This window comes from Marmota flaviventris, chromosome 8 (assembly GCF_047511675.1).
Source record: "Marmota flaviventris isolate mMarFla1 chromosome 8, mMarFla1.hap1, whole genome shotgun sequence".
NCBI classification, from domain to species: domain Eukaryota; kingdom Metazoa; phylum Chordata; class Mammalia; order Rodentia; family Sciuridae; genus Marmota; species Marmota flaviventris.
The window spans coordinates 55,494,870-55,509,635 of record NC_092505.1 but is presented as its reverse complement, the minus strand read 5'-3'; the positions used below and the strand labels follow the sequence as shown (position 1 = coordinate 55,509,635).

General features: G+C 32.7%; 1 protein-coding gene across 1 annotated transcript in view; it reads right to left on the bottom strand.

Moving 5' to 3' along the window:
* The window catches only part of Ccdc14 (coiled-coil domain containing 14), a 60,770-nt gene that overhangs the window by 16,094 nt on the left and 29,910 nt on the right, over positions 1–14,766 (bottom strand). Inside the window, exons 6-9 of the mRNA XM_027936107.2 lie at positions 12,094–12,330; positions 11,887–11,981; positions 10,373–10,889; positions 7,973–8,114 (exon numbers count right to left, since the gene is read on the bottom strand). Of these exons, the coding sequence (XP_027791908.2) occupies positions 7,973–8,114; positions 10,373–10,889; positions 11,887–11,981; positions 12,094–12,330 (991 nt within the window). The remainder of the gene's footprint in view (positions 1–7,972; positions 8,115–10,372; positions 10,890–11,886; positions 11,982–12,093; positions 12,331–14,766) is intronic.

The window sequence follows — 14,766 nt, the reverse complement described above, 5'->3', positions numbered from 1 at the left end:
AGAAACATTGATGTGGCTGTGTCCCTGTAGTATGCTGCTTTTAAGGCCTTTGGGTATAGATGGAGGAGAGGGATAGCTGGGTCAAATGGTGGTTCCATTCCTAATTTTCCAAAAATCTCCATAACTGCTTTCCAAATTGACTGCACCAATTTTCAGTCCCCATCAGCACTGTATGAGTGTACCTTTTTCCTGCTAACACTTATTGTTGTTAGTATGCCTAATAGCTGCCATTCTGACTGGAGTGAGATGAAATCTTAGAGTGGTTTTGATTTGCATTTTTCTAATTGATAGGATAATGAACATTTTTTTCATATATTTGTTGATTGATGGTATATCATCTTCTGAGAAGTGTCTGTTCAGGTCCTTGGCCCATTTATTGATTGGGTTGTTTTTTTTGGTGCTTAGCTTTTTGAGATTAGTGTTCTATCTGATGTGTGAGGAGTAAAGATTTGCTCCCAAGATGAAGGCTCTCTATTCACCTCACAGATTGTTTCTTTTGCTGAGAAGAAACTTTTAGTTTGAGTCCATCCCATTTGTTTTACTTTTTATTTTTAGTTGTTGATGGAACTTTATTTTATTTTCTTATTTATATGTAGTGCTGGGAATCGAACCCAGTGCCTCATGCATACAAGGCAAGCGCTCTACCGCTGCCCTACAACTCCAGCCCCCAATCCCATTTATTGATTCTTGATTTTAATTCTTATGCCATAGGAATCTTATTAAGGAAGTTGGGGCCTAATCCCACATGATGGAGATTAGGGCCTACTTTTTCTTCTATTAGATGCAGGGTCTCTGGTTTTTTATTCCTAAGTCCTTGATCCATTTTGAGTTGAGTTTTATGCATGTGAGAGATAGGGGTTTAATTTCATTTTGTTGCATATGGATTTTCATAGTGGGATAGGGAGCAGGAGCATGGGAGGAATAGACAAACTCTAGATAGGGCAGAGGGTTGGAGGGGAAGGGAGGGGGCACGGGGTTATAAATGATGGTGGAATGTGATGATCATTATTATCCAAAATATATGTATGAAGACATGAATTGATGTGAATATACTTTGAATACAACCAGAGATATGAAAAATTGTGCTTTTTATGTGTTATAAGAATTCTAATGCATTCTACTGTCATATATAAATTAAAAAAATAGAAAAGCTAGGCAGAAAAAAAAAAAAAGAATAGTGGAAGTTCATCTCACCTCCAAAACAAAAGACAAATACTGAGCAAAATAACAACAAAAACACCCTACTACCAGGAGCCTGGGATAATTCCAGCCAGCTTAACTGCCATATCACCAGCTACTCTCTTCTTCCCTGTTTTCAGGGTTAGACTTTTAAAAAGTAATTATTCTATAAAAAGTGATATATGAAAAAATAACCCAAGATAATCTTCTAAAAATGGGTGTTACACATGCTATTGCAAAATATTAAGTTAAATTTTTCTTTCTCTCCCCCCCACCCCATTTTCTACTGTCTCTTTCTTTTCTTTTTTGTTGTTCTATTCTTTTCCCTTATATCCTTTATTGCTATTTTCTTTTTCTGCTTTCCTTCTCTGCATCTTCATTACTGTAGTCAATCATCTACTTTTTAAAAGATCAGTCACTATGAACTAGATACCTGCAGACCACTGACTACTAATAGATAACTTTCTGCTTGATGTTTGTCACACACTGACAAAATTGGTAAACAGAAATATATGCTTCTAGTAATTTCCTCATTAGATGGAAAAGTTAATGTCTATTTAATGAGAATGTGAATAAATAGCAACCTTGCCCAAAATGAACTTCACAACATGTAACTTTTCACCAATAAGAACATACAAAAGTGTTTACTTCTAAGAAGGCACTGCTTAAAAAAAAAAAAAAGAAGAAGAAGAAGAAGTTATCTCTAGCATCTTCCTAGAATAACTTACCTTGAAAATATCTGAATTAAAATATTTATTTTTATTATTGAATCTAAAATGATAGTACCCCTACCTCATTATCATTCATGTGTATTAAATACAAAATACACAAACAACAAAGCCCAACAATGGAGTTTTAGGAGAGAAATCTAAATAATCTTTAAGTGAGAAAGGCATTCCTTAGCAAGATTCAAAATCCAGCAACCATCAAGGAAAAGAATACAGGATTTAAGTACATCAAAATTTGAAGCTTATTCTAGAATTGAAGGCTTGGAAAAAAATTCCTACCATATATATGATGGGGAAAGGGTACACAACATTTAAAGAGCTTCTACAAATATAGAAGTCAACCTAGTAAAATGTGACAAAGGACAGAATAGGCCATTCACATAAAAAATAGAAATGGTCTATAGATACTTGAAAACTGCTCAATCTGCAAATTTAAAACAAGGAAATATATTTTGATCATAGGATTGACAGAAATAAAAAGAAATAACACTTTGTTGGTGACAGTATAGGGAAATTAATTATCTCAAATGATGAGTCACTTTAGATAACAATTTGGCAATATTCAACAAAATGTAAAATGTTCATAATCTTTGACAAAATAATTCTACTTCTAGGTTATCTGTCCTCAGAAATAGCTGTACATGTGCAAAAGCATCTAAAACCTTGTATATATAAAGAAATATGCATTATTTAATAATGACAAGTTGGAAACACAATGTATATAATTATGGTATATACATAGAGTGAAATATTAATGCACAGGCATTAAGAATAAGAAGATATCCATATACACTGATATGGAAAGATATCCCAAACACATTAATGATACAGTGAAAAACCACAAAGTGTAAAACAACTGAATTCTGATTTTCTAAAAAGATTTTCCCTTTATAACAAAGAGTATAGAACTAGAAAAGGCAACATAGACTGGTGACCCAGAACATACAGAATGCTCCTTTCAGTATCTTTCAGAAAATCAGCAAGTGCCGAGGCCCTCTTACACACCAAGTGTGTAAGAGAAGCTTTGTTGACAATCTTTTTGTATGTACCTGGTCATATTCTTCTTTTCCCAAACACAGTCAATTCGTCATTCATTACAAACCTTTCATCCTTACCCTCCTTCTCTCAACAGGATACTTTCCTATTTTCACAAAAATAATATGGTTTGAGACTGACTTTATCTGCATGCATATTAACCCTCAGTTCTTCCCTCTGGTCTCAGATAAAGAGAAGTCTCACCTGCACCAAAATGCCATCTCCTTTTAGACTCTCAAGGACCCTGTTTCTATCCTCTTCCCTTTAGTTCTGTGTCTGCAGCTTCTCCCACTTGGCCCATTGCTATGCTTGAGATACAAGCACAATGCAACTCCTTCCACACTGGAAGTGAAAACACTTCAGCCAGCTTAACTGCTACATCACCAGCTACTCTCTTCTTCCCTGCTTTCAGGGTTAGACTTTTAAAAAGTAATTTTTCTATAAAAAGTGATATATGAAAAAATAACCCAAAATAATCTTCTAAAAATGCTATTGCAAAACATTATGTGTTAAATTAAATACACTTGATTTTAACAAAGAAAAGGAAAAACTGCTGATATTTAGGCAAATTTTTTCAATTTACTCATTTTTACATAGGTTTATTGATATAAAACTGACCTCTGATAAACTGCCAGAGTATAAAATTTTATACATTTTGACATATGTGATGAAACCATCACAATTAAAATATTCACCACCCTCAAGTTTTCTCATGTCCTTTTTCATAACCTCCCCTTTCTAGACAAGATTTATAGATTAATTTTGCATTTTCCAGAATTTCATATATATGGAATCAACATACAATGTATATTCTTATACCTGGCTTATTTACTCAGCATGATGATTTTGAGATTCAACCGTTCTGTTCCATGTATCAACAATTCCTTCCTTTTTACTGTTGAGTAGTATTCTATTGTATGGACATACCACCATCTGTTTATCCATTCACCTGTTGATAGACACTGGGGTTGTTTCCTCTGAATATTCATGAACAAGTTTGTAAGGATAACTTTCACTTATCTTGAGAAACATTTAGGGATGGAATTGTTGGATCAAATGGTAGGTATATTTTAATTTCCAAGAAACTGCCAAATTGTTTTCCAAAGTAGTTGGGAAAAAAATACCATTTACTTTCCTACATACAACGTGAAAGTTCCAGTTCTTCCACAAGCTCACTAACACCTAGTATGATGTTCTGAATTTTTGTCATCCCAATGGGTGTGCCTGGTATCTCATCATGGTTTTAATTTGCATTTTCCTAGTGATTAATGATGATAATCATCTTTTTTTGGGAGGAGGGCAGGTAGCAGGGATTGAACTCAGGGGTACTCAATCACTTAAGCCACATTTCTAGCTCTATTTTGTATTTTATTTAGAGACAGGGTCTCACTGAGTTGCTTCGTGCTTTGCCCTTGCTGAGGCTGACTTTGAACTCTCGATCCTCCTGCATCTTTTCATGTTCTTATTTGATATTCATACATCTTCTTTGGTGTAGTGTCTGTTCAAATATTTTACCCATTTTTAAACCAGATATTTAAAAACTGATAGTTTTATTATCGAGTTCTGATAGTTCTTATACTTCTAGATACAAGTTCTTTGTTAAGTGTTTTACAAATACTTTCTCTCAATTTGTTGCTTGCCTCTTCATTTTTAAAAGTACCTTTTGAAGAGAAAAAGTTTTAATTTTAGTGAAGTCCAATGTATGCACTTTTTCCTTTCTCTGTTTTAAAAAATCTTTCCCAACTCAAAGTAACTAAGGTTTTCTTTTATCATTTATTCTAGTAGTTTATTTTGAATGTTATATACGGATCTCTCCTATAATTTTTTATCTTTTCCTGGCTTTTATGACATTACTCTCTTAGCTTTCCCACTATTTCCCTTGTTGCTCCTTCTCAGGCCTCTTTCACAGGTTTCTCTTGCTCTGGTCTTCCAGTCTAAGCTATTATCACCCAGCAATTCATTCTTTGCTGTGTTGTCATTCTATACCTTTTTGGTGAATTTACCATTTATATGTTGATAACAAATTACATGCTATTATTACAGTTGTCTCCAGTATCTATAAAAGTGCTAGATCCATAGTAAAAGCTCAATAAAAATGTGTTCAGTGAATTACTTCTAAGTCTACATTTCAATTCTAGATCTTGTTACTGTGCTCCAGACTTACACAAATCTCCAGATGGTCTAAATGACACATTTAGTATAGTCTAAATCTTAACTCATGGGCTCTCCCATTACCTCTTCTAAATAAAAAAATAAAGTGAAATTTAAAAAAAAATTAAACAAATCTATTCTTCTTCTACTAGCTCCCATCTGGAGGAATTATGTTACCATCTGTCAAATTATAAAGACAAGAAAATCTTAATGCCACCCATCATTTTTTTGTTCTGTGTGAGCCTACTGGTGGTCTTCTATTTGAGTTTACATTCAGGAAGTGGTCTTAAAATCTAAGTTGCCTTATAAATATTAAGGCTTTCCTAGTGTGACAGTACTTAATAATAAGTAATATCCTACCTCCAGCTCCCACCCAAGATATTTGGGAATGTTCCAGGGTTTTAGCGGTCAAAATAAAAGGGGCTCTACAGACATTTTATGGGTGGGGACCAGGAAAGCTAAAAACTGGACAACTGTTCCATGTCTCACATAAAAACTGTCCAATTCAAAATGCCAAGATTCCATAGAAACAATGTTTTGTTTTTTTTTTTTTTTAAACCACAAGATGTCAATAAACTTTGCGAAAGTTCTGGGATGGGGGAGTCACTTCGGTCTACAAAAAAACATGTTGTTTCCCAATGTCTAAACATAAAATTTTTTTTTGATTGAAAATCATTTCTGAATGAGCTTATACATTCTAGTTTTATTTGTAATTATGAATGATTCCAAATAAAGATTATGAAGCAGCACAAAAATCCCTACATTACTACTTGAAACCTCATCCCGCTAAAAGGAGCAAATTACATATCTGACCAATTCTTCATTTTTCAGTAATTTTATCTTTGAAAAGGTCAAGTGAACAACAGTGACAAGAACTTTCTATATAGTCATTGCCCTTTAAGGAAAGAAGGCCTAAAAAGCTCTAGTACCAAGTCTAAAGAATTAGATTAGTCATCAATTAGCTTAATATCTTTTTTAAAAAATTAAAAATAATTGGCAGCCAATAAAATAATAAGCCTCATTTCCTTGAGTAGCTTATAAATTAGCAAAATAGTAGATTTATAAAATGCTCTAAGGAACAAAAATAAATAAGAATCACTGATATTTCCATGGTGACAATGTTAAAATACATAATATTCTGAGATTAACTTACAGTATGCTTAAGAAAACAATCCTTTGATAATCATTGCTTTAAATAATATGCATGTTTATTTTGACTGGCTTATAGTATGACTCTTTCGTTTCAAATAATACACCTAAATAGTGATAGGTAAATGAATCTCTATTTCCTAGTGGAGGCAATATATAAGTCAATAAGTTAGAATTCTTCTCTCTAAAACCTAATTGCCTTGGATTTGAGTCTTGATTCCAACAAGAATTCAACATTTCTTAGCTATTTGATCTTGAGCAAATTACATACCGTTTGCTTTGATTTCCCCATGTATAAATGAGAATAGCAATATCTACTCATAGAACACTGTGAAGATTTAGAGATGACACATATAAAGGACAATAGCCTCAGGCTGCGGTTGTGGTTCATTGACAGAGCGCTTGCCTCGTACATGTGAGGCACGAGTTCAATCCTCAGCACCACATAAAAATATTGTGTCCATGTATAACTAAAAGTAAAAAAAATTTTTAAAAAAGACAATAGCCTGACCTAAATGTAGCTGCTGTTCATTACCATTATTATTTAGTCTTGGTTTTGAAAAATTAACATTGTTATAGAATCCCTTATGTCAGGACTGATGACAGAATTTAAACTTGGCGAGTCTATCAAGTATCAGATATTTTACATACACACACACAAGATTTCTAGAAAAGTAACACTAAGAAAGTAAATCTCACTAGGTATCTCGCCTGTTTAGAATCCAATCAATAAAATTAAGCTATTCTCCAACCAAAAATCCTATTTTTTTTTGCTTTCCAGTTTCTTAAAAAAATCTGTGCAGGTCCCTAAAATCCCATCTTATACAATGATTAAAGCTCCTGCAACTGTAACACTCAGGACACATTCACATTGTAGTGTTGCGGAAGCACCTGGAAGTAAATGTACTCTAATTCTCTGTGAAGTATATTAATAGACACTGGAGTATTGGCCCTGTTGGTCATCACCAAAAGATTCAAAGTTAGGATATTATTAATATGTGGGTGATTTCTTCTACATTTTGAGATAAGATCCCTGATTTACATCTTTCTTAAACAATTATTCCAAAATGTTAAGATGGCCAAAAATAAAAATAAATCCAAGAATTTAAATGAATTTTTTCCCCTATGTTCAAATGTGATAGGGTTACATACTTACTCATATCAGGTTCTACTTTCCTTTCTAGAAATATGGAAGTCTGGAAAAATTATGTGCCTCGAACATTATGTTAGGAAGAGCCATGTACCTTGTTTTAGCCTACAAAATATTAAGTGGTCCATGGCATATAAGAATGCCCCATGGCTATATCCATATTCTCTTTTTCCTAGAAAACACACACTGACACTGTGGTTTCATGAGGTAAAAGGAACCTAGATCCTGAGTCAAAAGATGAAAAAGATCTCCAGTGACCCACGATGTCTTGCAGTGAGGGAGAACTAAACATTTCTGTACTATGCCTCTGAGATTTAGACATATGTTACAGTAGAATTATCTTGTCTATACACTAAACCAGGTGACAGAGGTTTAAAAAAGGTGGAAGAAAATAGGTATTAGTAGGCAGAAGTAATGGAAAAGTTAGTTAGAAAATCCTAGAAATCTTTGGAAAAAAGTGGAATACAGTAAGACAGCAAATCAATTTTTCTTATGAAGTCCTAGATTTTTCCATTGGGCACCTTCATTCTAACTATGGGACATCTTTACTTACACACAAAAATATTCGAAGAGCAATTACCTTCGTAACTGAGCATTTTCACTTCTCAATGGCTGCATAGCCAGTGCTATTTCAACTTGAATATTTCTGTTTCCACTTACTGCTGGAAGCCCACATATACATGCTTCTACTTCTGTTATCAATCTCTGAATTTCTGAATCCTCTATAAGAGACAAAAGAAATGAGTAAAATCAATATTTTAAACTGATTTTGGACAAGCCCATTGGTACATATAACTATAAAAGAAAATCTTTATAGGTATGTTCATACTTGGCTATAAATACATTTTAATTCAATTATTTATGAATTTATATACAAATCCCATTTTCCTCTTTCCTGCTTACTTAGAAAAATTCTAAAGAAATTAAATCTAGTAAATTAAAGGTTAATCTTAAATCAATAGCTTATATTTTTTCATTTGAGTCAAGGAGGACAGTAGTTTACACATATCTCCTAATTCACACTTATCAAAGGTCTATAGTGGACTTCTGAGTGCTATAGGGTTTCCTAAAATTGAATACAGTACAAACATGAAAAATTCATGTTATAAAAATTAACTGATCCTGTTATAAAAATTAATTTATTTTACGTGACTCATTTTGCAAATACTGAGGGATGGCTTGCTAAGTTTCGTTATTTGATTTATTCTATAAAATAGATTTAATACAGCCAGCCACAATTCTAACATTTTGGTTATTAATTGTGCATAGTAAATATTTTAAGAAGTAGCAAACAGATACAGGTACATTAGCTTTTTTGTCCTTTTTATTTTTGTTTCTTAATTCTCAAATTTTCTGTGGACTGGGAATATTTAAAATTACCTATTAACCAATATCAAAACATTCAATAGGTTGAAAGTATATTCAAATTACAAAAACTTATTCAACTCCACAAACATTTTAACATCCTAATGAAAAATACATGTACACAGTAAACAACTATACCCAATCACTGAGCCATCTTCTATAGTCACTGTAGACTGACTGTGTTTGCTTATGAATTTTCAAGGGACAGACTGGGGCCTTATCCCTTCCTAGATTATAGCCTTAGTCAAATCACTTGACTCTTTTTTAAAAACTAAATTAATCTTTTAAAAAGATTAATGCATTTAAATTGACCAATAAGCATATATTTATCACATACAACATGTTTTAAAATATGTATACATCGTGGAATGGGTAGCTTTACTTCATATACTTATTTTTTGTAATGAGAACACTAGCATTCTCTTGGCAATTTTAATGAATGCAATACATTTTTATTAATTATATTCACCATGTTGTACAATAGATCTCTTGAACTTATTCCTCCTATCTGAAATTTTGTATCCTTTGACCAGCATCTAAATTACTAACTCTTGAAGCCTGGGTCTCTTCATGATTAAATGGAAGTAATAACAATACCTCACTGGGTAGTTCAGAAGATTAAATGAAATGCTGTTCTCCAAGCCTCAATATACTCATCTGTAAAATGGGGAAATGATGGAACTTCACAGGGTTGCTGTGAAGATTAAATGAAGTGATTCATGAAAAATATAGCACAAGGCACAAAGTAAGTATAAAAGAGTGATAAGTAACATCATTATTACTATCATTATTATGATTAAGTATTTGGTTAGGAGAAGAGTAATAATTTGATCGTCTGAAAACACAGCAATTTTAATTTGCTAAATATGTGGCTGTTCCTGCAGTATTTTATGATTATGAGTATGTCTGTCTGCAAATGTTATATATTCAGTCATTACTTCCATAATCAATTACCATGTTTTTCATGATGACAAATTTGTAACTCATTCAAAGCAAAGCCTTACTTTGGAGGGGGGGGGGCGGGCAGGGTTATATATATATCTCTCTCTCTCAATTAAATACACCCTGGCTCAAAGACATTATTTTTAAGAGAAAAATCCTAAAACCAAACTGAAAAGAGGTTTGGGTTACTTCTCAAAGTGCAATTTGATGAACAATATAATAGTTATTAAAGAAATAATGGGAAGGAAATCTCTGTGTCTTTTTTAAATAGGAAAATTAAGCAATCTACTTCATAGAGTTAATCATTTTAAGGGGTCTTCTAACCACTCTAATTTTATCTCTACAAATTCTCTTTAACTGAATCTTTTCAGGATCCATTTGGATCAAATGGAATGAATACACACTTGCAAGCAAAACTTTGAATGCTTACTATTTCCCAACATGTTTCAAATTCATAGGAAAGAAGAGATCAAAACCTAAAAAAATAAGAATACCACAGAAATTTCCTTATTAGTTCAAGACATAGTTCCATGAAAAACACCACAAACTTCAGGGAAATTATTCTAAATTTGAATCATAGCTAGACAATATGACACAGCTATTTAGCACAATACCATACTATACAAAATAGGAATGGTAATAAGTATGTAGTATGAAGAAAGTACTCATCTACCTTGTTCTGCTACCAGAGCCTTGAGTTCTCTCAACAAATATTTTATAGTTCTAACTTTGTCAGCAGTCTGGTTCACATTTTTTGCCTTCTGTACATCCTTGACTGTTTTTGTATCTTGCACATGTATGTTTAAATACTTTCCTTCATTTGTGGCCTCTCCAATTTGTTCTCTGGCACATCTTTCTTCATTAGTGGCCAAGAAAGCTAGCTGTGATTGAGTGGAGCTTCGGTGTGTCTGACTGTCCGGAAGAGTTTCTTTTTCATGAGATTGAAACAGAGACATATGTGTTTGAAAACACTTTAGTAGGTCTGCTTCCTTAGGAACTCCTTGTTGTGTCAGAATCCAATTAGCAAGACTTGGCTGCTGAAATGTTGGAATAGCCGCTTTGTCAGTTTGGGGCAAGCCACATGGAACTCCAGGACTGATATTAAATGAATTCCTTGGGCCATCAGAATAGTTCACAGAGATTATTTTACTTTGTGATGCCGAATGGTTATCATCATCAGTTTGAACTTCCTGAAGCAAGGGAAAAAAAAAAAGCCATCAAAACTGTGAGCATTCACTTAGTGGAGGGATTAATTATAACAAACTCAAATGAAAAATATTAGAAAATAGCTTTCAAATATTAGAAACTAACTTTCTGTTATTTTCAGCTTAAAAGCAAGCTGGATTTCTCCAGTTTACTATAAAGATTCTAGTTTGCAATATGAGAACATTATAAGGTTATGACTAAAATAGATTGTTTACATACTTTAGAGGCAGCAAAAATTTGTCCACTTTCGGATCAAAACAAACATTTGCAAATTGGGAAATTGCATTGTAAGAAAATAAGCTCAAGGGGCCAGGGTTGTGGCTCAGTGGTAGAGCGCTTGCCTAGCATGCGTAAGGTACTGGGTTTGATCCCTGGCACCACATAAAAATAAAAAGAAGGTATTGTGCCCATCTACAACTAAAAAAAAAAAAAAAAATTTAAAAAAAAAGAAAAGAAGCACAAACATACAAAAAGCCTTTGCATAAATATACTCACAGAAATATTACAGAAAAAAATTGGCTGTTACTTAAATACATATGTAGTTGAACTATAGTATATCCACAAAATACAGCATTAACTACTTATTCAGAAAAGATATAAACATGCTTGTAATAAATGAAAAGCATATTTAAAGCTATAAATTTAATTATAACTCTTATTTTAAAAAGAAAGCAAGCTTAACAAATAAACAGAAAACAAAACCTACAAAGATAATTAAATGACTCAAAAGTACTATATCAGAGTGCAGCTGTGCTTGGTTGATGGGTATGGTTGATTTCTTTTTTCTACTGATTTCTTCCCCTCATTCTTGCTATTGTTCTAAAAAAAGAGGTCAAACTTTTCTAATAAAAAAATAACTTGAAAAAATAATTGTTTTTTACATACTAGCACATTAAGAATTAATAAAATTCAATATTCACTCCTAAGATGCCAATTTCTATAAGCAAACTATCACTTGTGTAATATAAAAACTGTACACACAGAATGAACCACTGGAGGGCAGGGCAGCCGCTGAGGTGACCAGGCTGGGGTAGAGGTAGAACAGCCATAACCAGAACGTGATGTTGCCTGATATTCTAAAAAGTAAGAGGAGGGAAAAGTCATTCACATATCGCATTGCTTATATAATAACGAAACAATTTAATCACAGTTTACATCCAGTATTTTAAAAACATCATTCATACTAACCAGAACCAGACTCAGTATGGCAAGGTGTAGCAGGAATTCCATTAGAACAATTCTTCGAAGCCAAGTTACTCATCATTGACATCTGAGTCTGCACATGCTCACAGAGGGCTTGGTATATTATTGGTGAATACATTCTATAATGATCTTGTAATGACCAATCTTGTGCTATGCTTGATGTGTCTCTTTCACTTCCAGCAGAAGCTTCATTAAGTATCTGCTTTTTATTATCTGAAGATACTAATGGAAAAAGGAAAAAAGTTCTTGTAATATGATTCCTCAAAAACATTTACCATTAACATCTTAGGGGAAAAAAGGACTTTCAAAAGTAGTTCAATTCATCACACATTTTACAGAAGGGCTTTAACACTATTATTCCCTAAAGAAAAACACCTGAATTATTTTTGAAAGTGGTGAATTAAGCTTTTTCCAGTCAAAAATTTATGCTAATTCTTTAATAGTCCCCACTAAATGCTCTTTGTAAAACCTCTCCTTCAATTACAATATCTGTCTTAAGGGTATTGTATTCTAAAATCCTTCACTTAGTTCCTAGTCCAGTCTATAGTCTCAGGGGAAAAGGGAATAAAAAAGACAGAATATAATAATCCTGATGCTTTAACACATTAAAAAATTAGGAGTTTTGAGATCAATCAGTAAGAGTGAAATAATACGCCAAAAACAACACTTAGCAAATGCAAAAAAAAAAAAAGATATTAATTCCTTGTTATCTTATCAGATCAAAATGGAATGAAATTAGAAACCAACATGAAAAGACCCTACAGAAGTTATATAAACACATGGAGATTGAAAACATGGAAATTGAACAATATACTTTTTTTTTAAAGTTTCCTTTTTTTTTTCTTCTTTTTTGGTACTAGGGACACTTAATCACTGAGCCATATCTCCAATCCCTTTTTAAATATCTTTATTTTATTTATTTATATTTAAATGTGGTGCTGATCAAACTCAGTGCCTCACACATGCTAGGTAAGTGCTCACACTGAGTCACAACTGCAGCATCCTGAGCAATATATTTTTCAATGATGAATGGGTGATAGATGAAATCAGGGAGAAATTTAAAAATTCTTAGACTCAAACAAGAATAGTGATACAACATACCAGAACCTCTAGGACACTATGAAGGGAGTTCCAAGACGAAAATTTATAGCTATGAGTAAGTACTTACATAAGAAAATCAGAAAGATCCCAAATAAACAACCTAATGATGCATCTCAAGGCCCTTGAAAAAGAACAAACTAATTCCAAACCATTAGAAAGAAGAAAATAATAAAGATCGGAGCTGATATCAATGAAATTGAGAATGAAAAAAAAAATTCAAAGGATCAATGAAAGGGAAGAATTGGTTCTGAGGAAAAAAACGAGATTTATAAGCCCTTAAAATTAACTGAAAAGAGAGAAAATCCATTTTAATATAATTAGAGATTTTTTTAAAAAGGCATCACAGAAATACAGAGGATCATTAGAGACGATTTTGAAAACATACACTTCAATAAATAGGAAAACTTAGAAGAAATGGATACATTTCTAGACAAATATGATCTACAAAACTGAATCAAGAAGAAATAAATGGAAAACCTAAACAGTCCAATAACCTGTATTGAGATAGAAGCAATAATAAAAAGCTTCCAACAAAGAAAACCCCAGGACCAGATGGATTCTCAGATGAATTCTACCAAACAAACCTTTAAAGAAGAACTAATGTCAATACTCCTCAAATTATTCCAATAAGATAAAACACTACCAAAAATACATTCTAGGAAGCCAGTATCACACTCATAACAAAACCAGATAAGGACACATCAAAGAAATAAAACAACAACCCAGTATCCCTGAAGAACTTAGATAAAAAATTCTTAATAAAATAACATGAGAAGAATGTACACCAGGTCCAAAGTTGGTTTTGTTCCAGATATGCAAGGATGGTCTAATACATGTAAATCAATAAATGTAATCAAACACATAAATAGAAAGACAAAAATCACAGTCACCTCAATAGATGCAGATAATGCCTTCGACAAAATTTAGCATCCATTATAATAAAAACACTGAAGAAAAGAGATAGAAAGAACCTACCTCAACATATAAAGGCTATATATGAAAAAATCAAAGCCAAATTCATAGTAAATGGGGGAAAACTGAAAGTATTTCCTTCAAGATCTGGGACAAGACAAGGATGTCTACTCTTAACCAATCCTATTTAAAATATTGTGCTAGAAATTCAAGCAACAGCAATTAGGCAAGAGAAAGAAATAAAAGGGATAAAAATAGGAAAGAAAAGTGAAATTATCACTGTTTGTAATGTGATCCTATACTTAGAAGGTCCAAAAACCTCCATTAAAAGACTGTTAAGCTAATAAATTTGGCAAAGTAGCAGGTTACAAAATCAACATACAAAAATCAATTAGTTTTCTATACATCAACAATGAATCTGAGAAAGAAATCAGGAAGACAATTCCATTCACAATAGCCTCAAAGAAAATAAAATACCTAGGAATAAATGTAAACGAGGAGGTGGAAGACCTCTATAAAGAAAACTGAAGAAAGAAATTGAAAAAGGGGCTGGGGCTGTAGCTCAGTGGTACAGCGCTTGCCTTGCACATGTGAGGCACTAGGTTCAATCCTCAGCACCATATAAAAATAAAGGTATTGTGTACA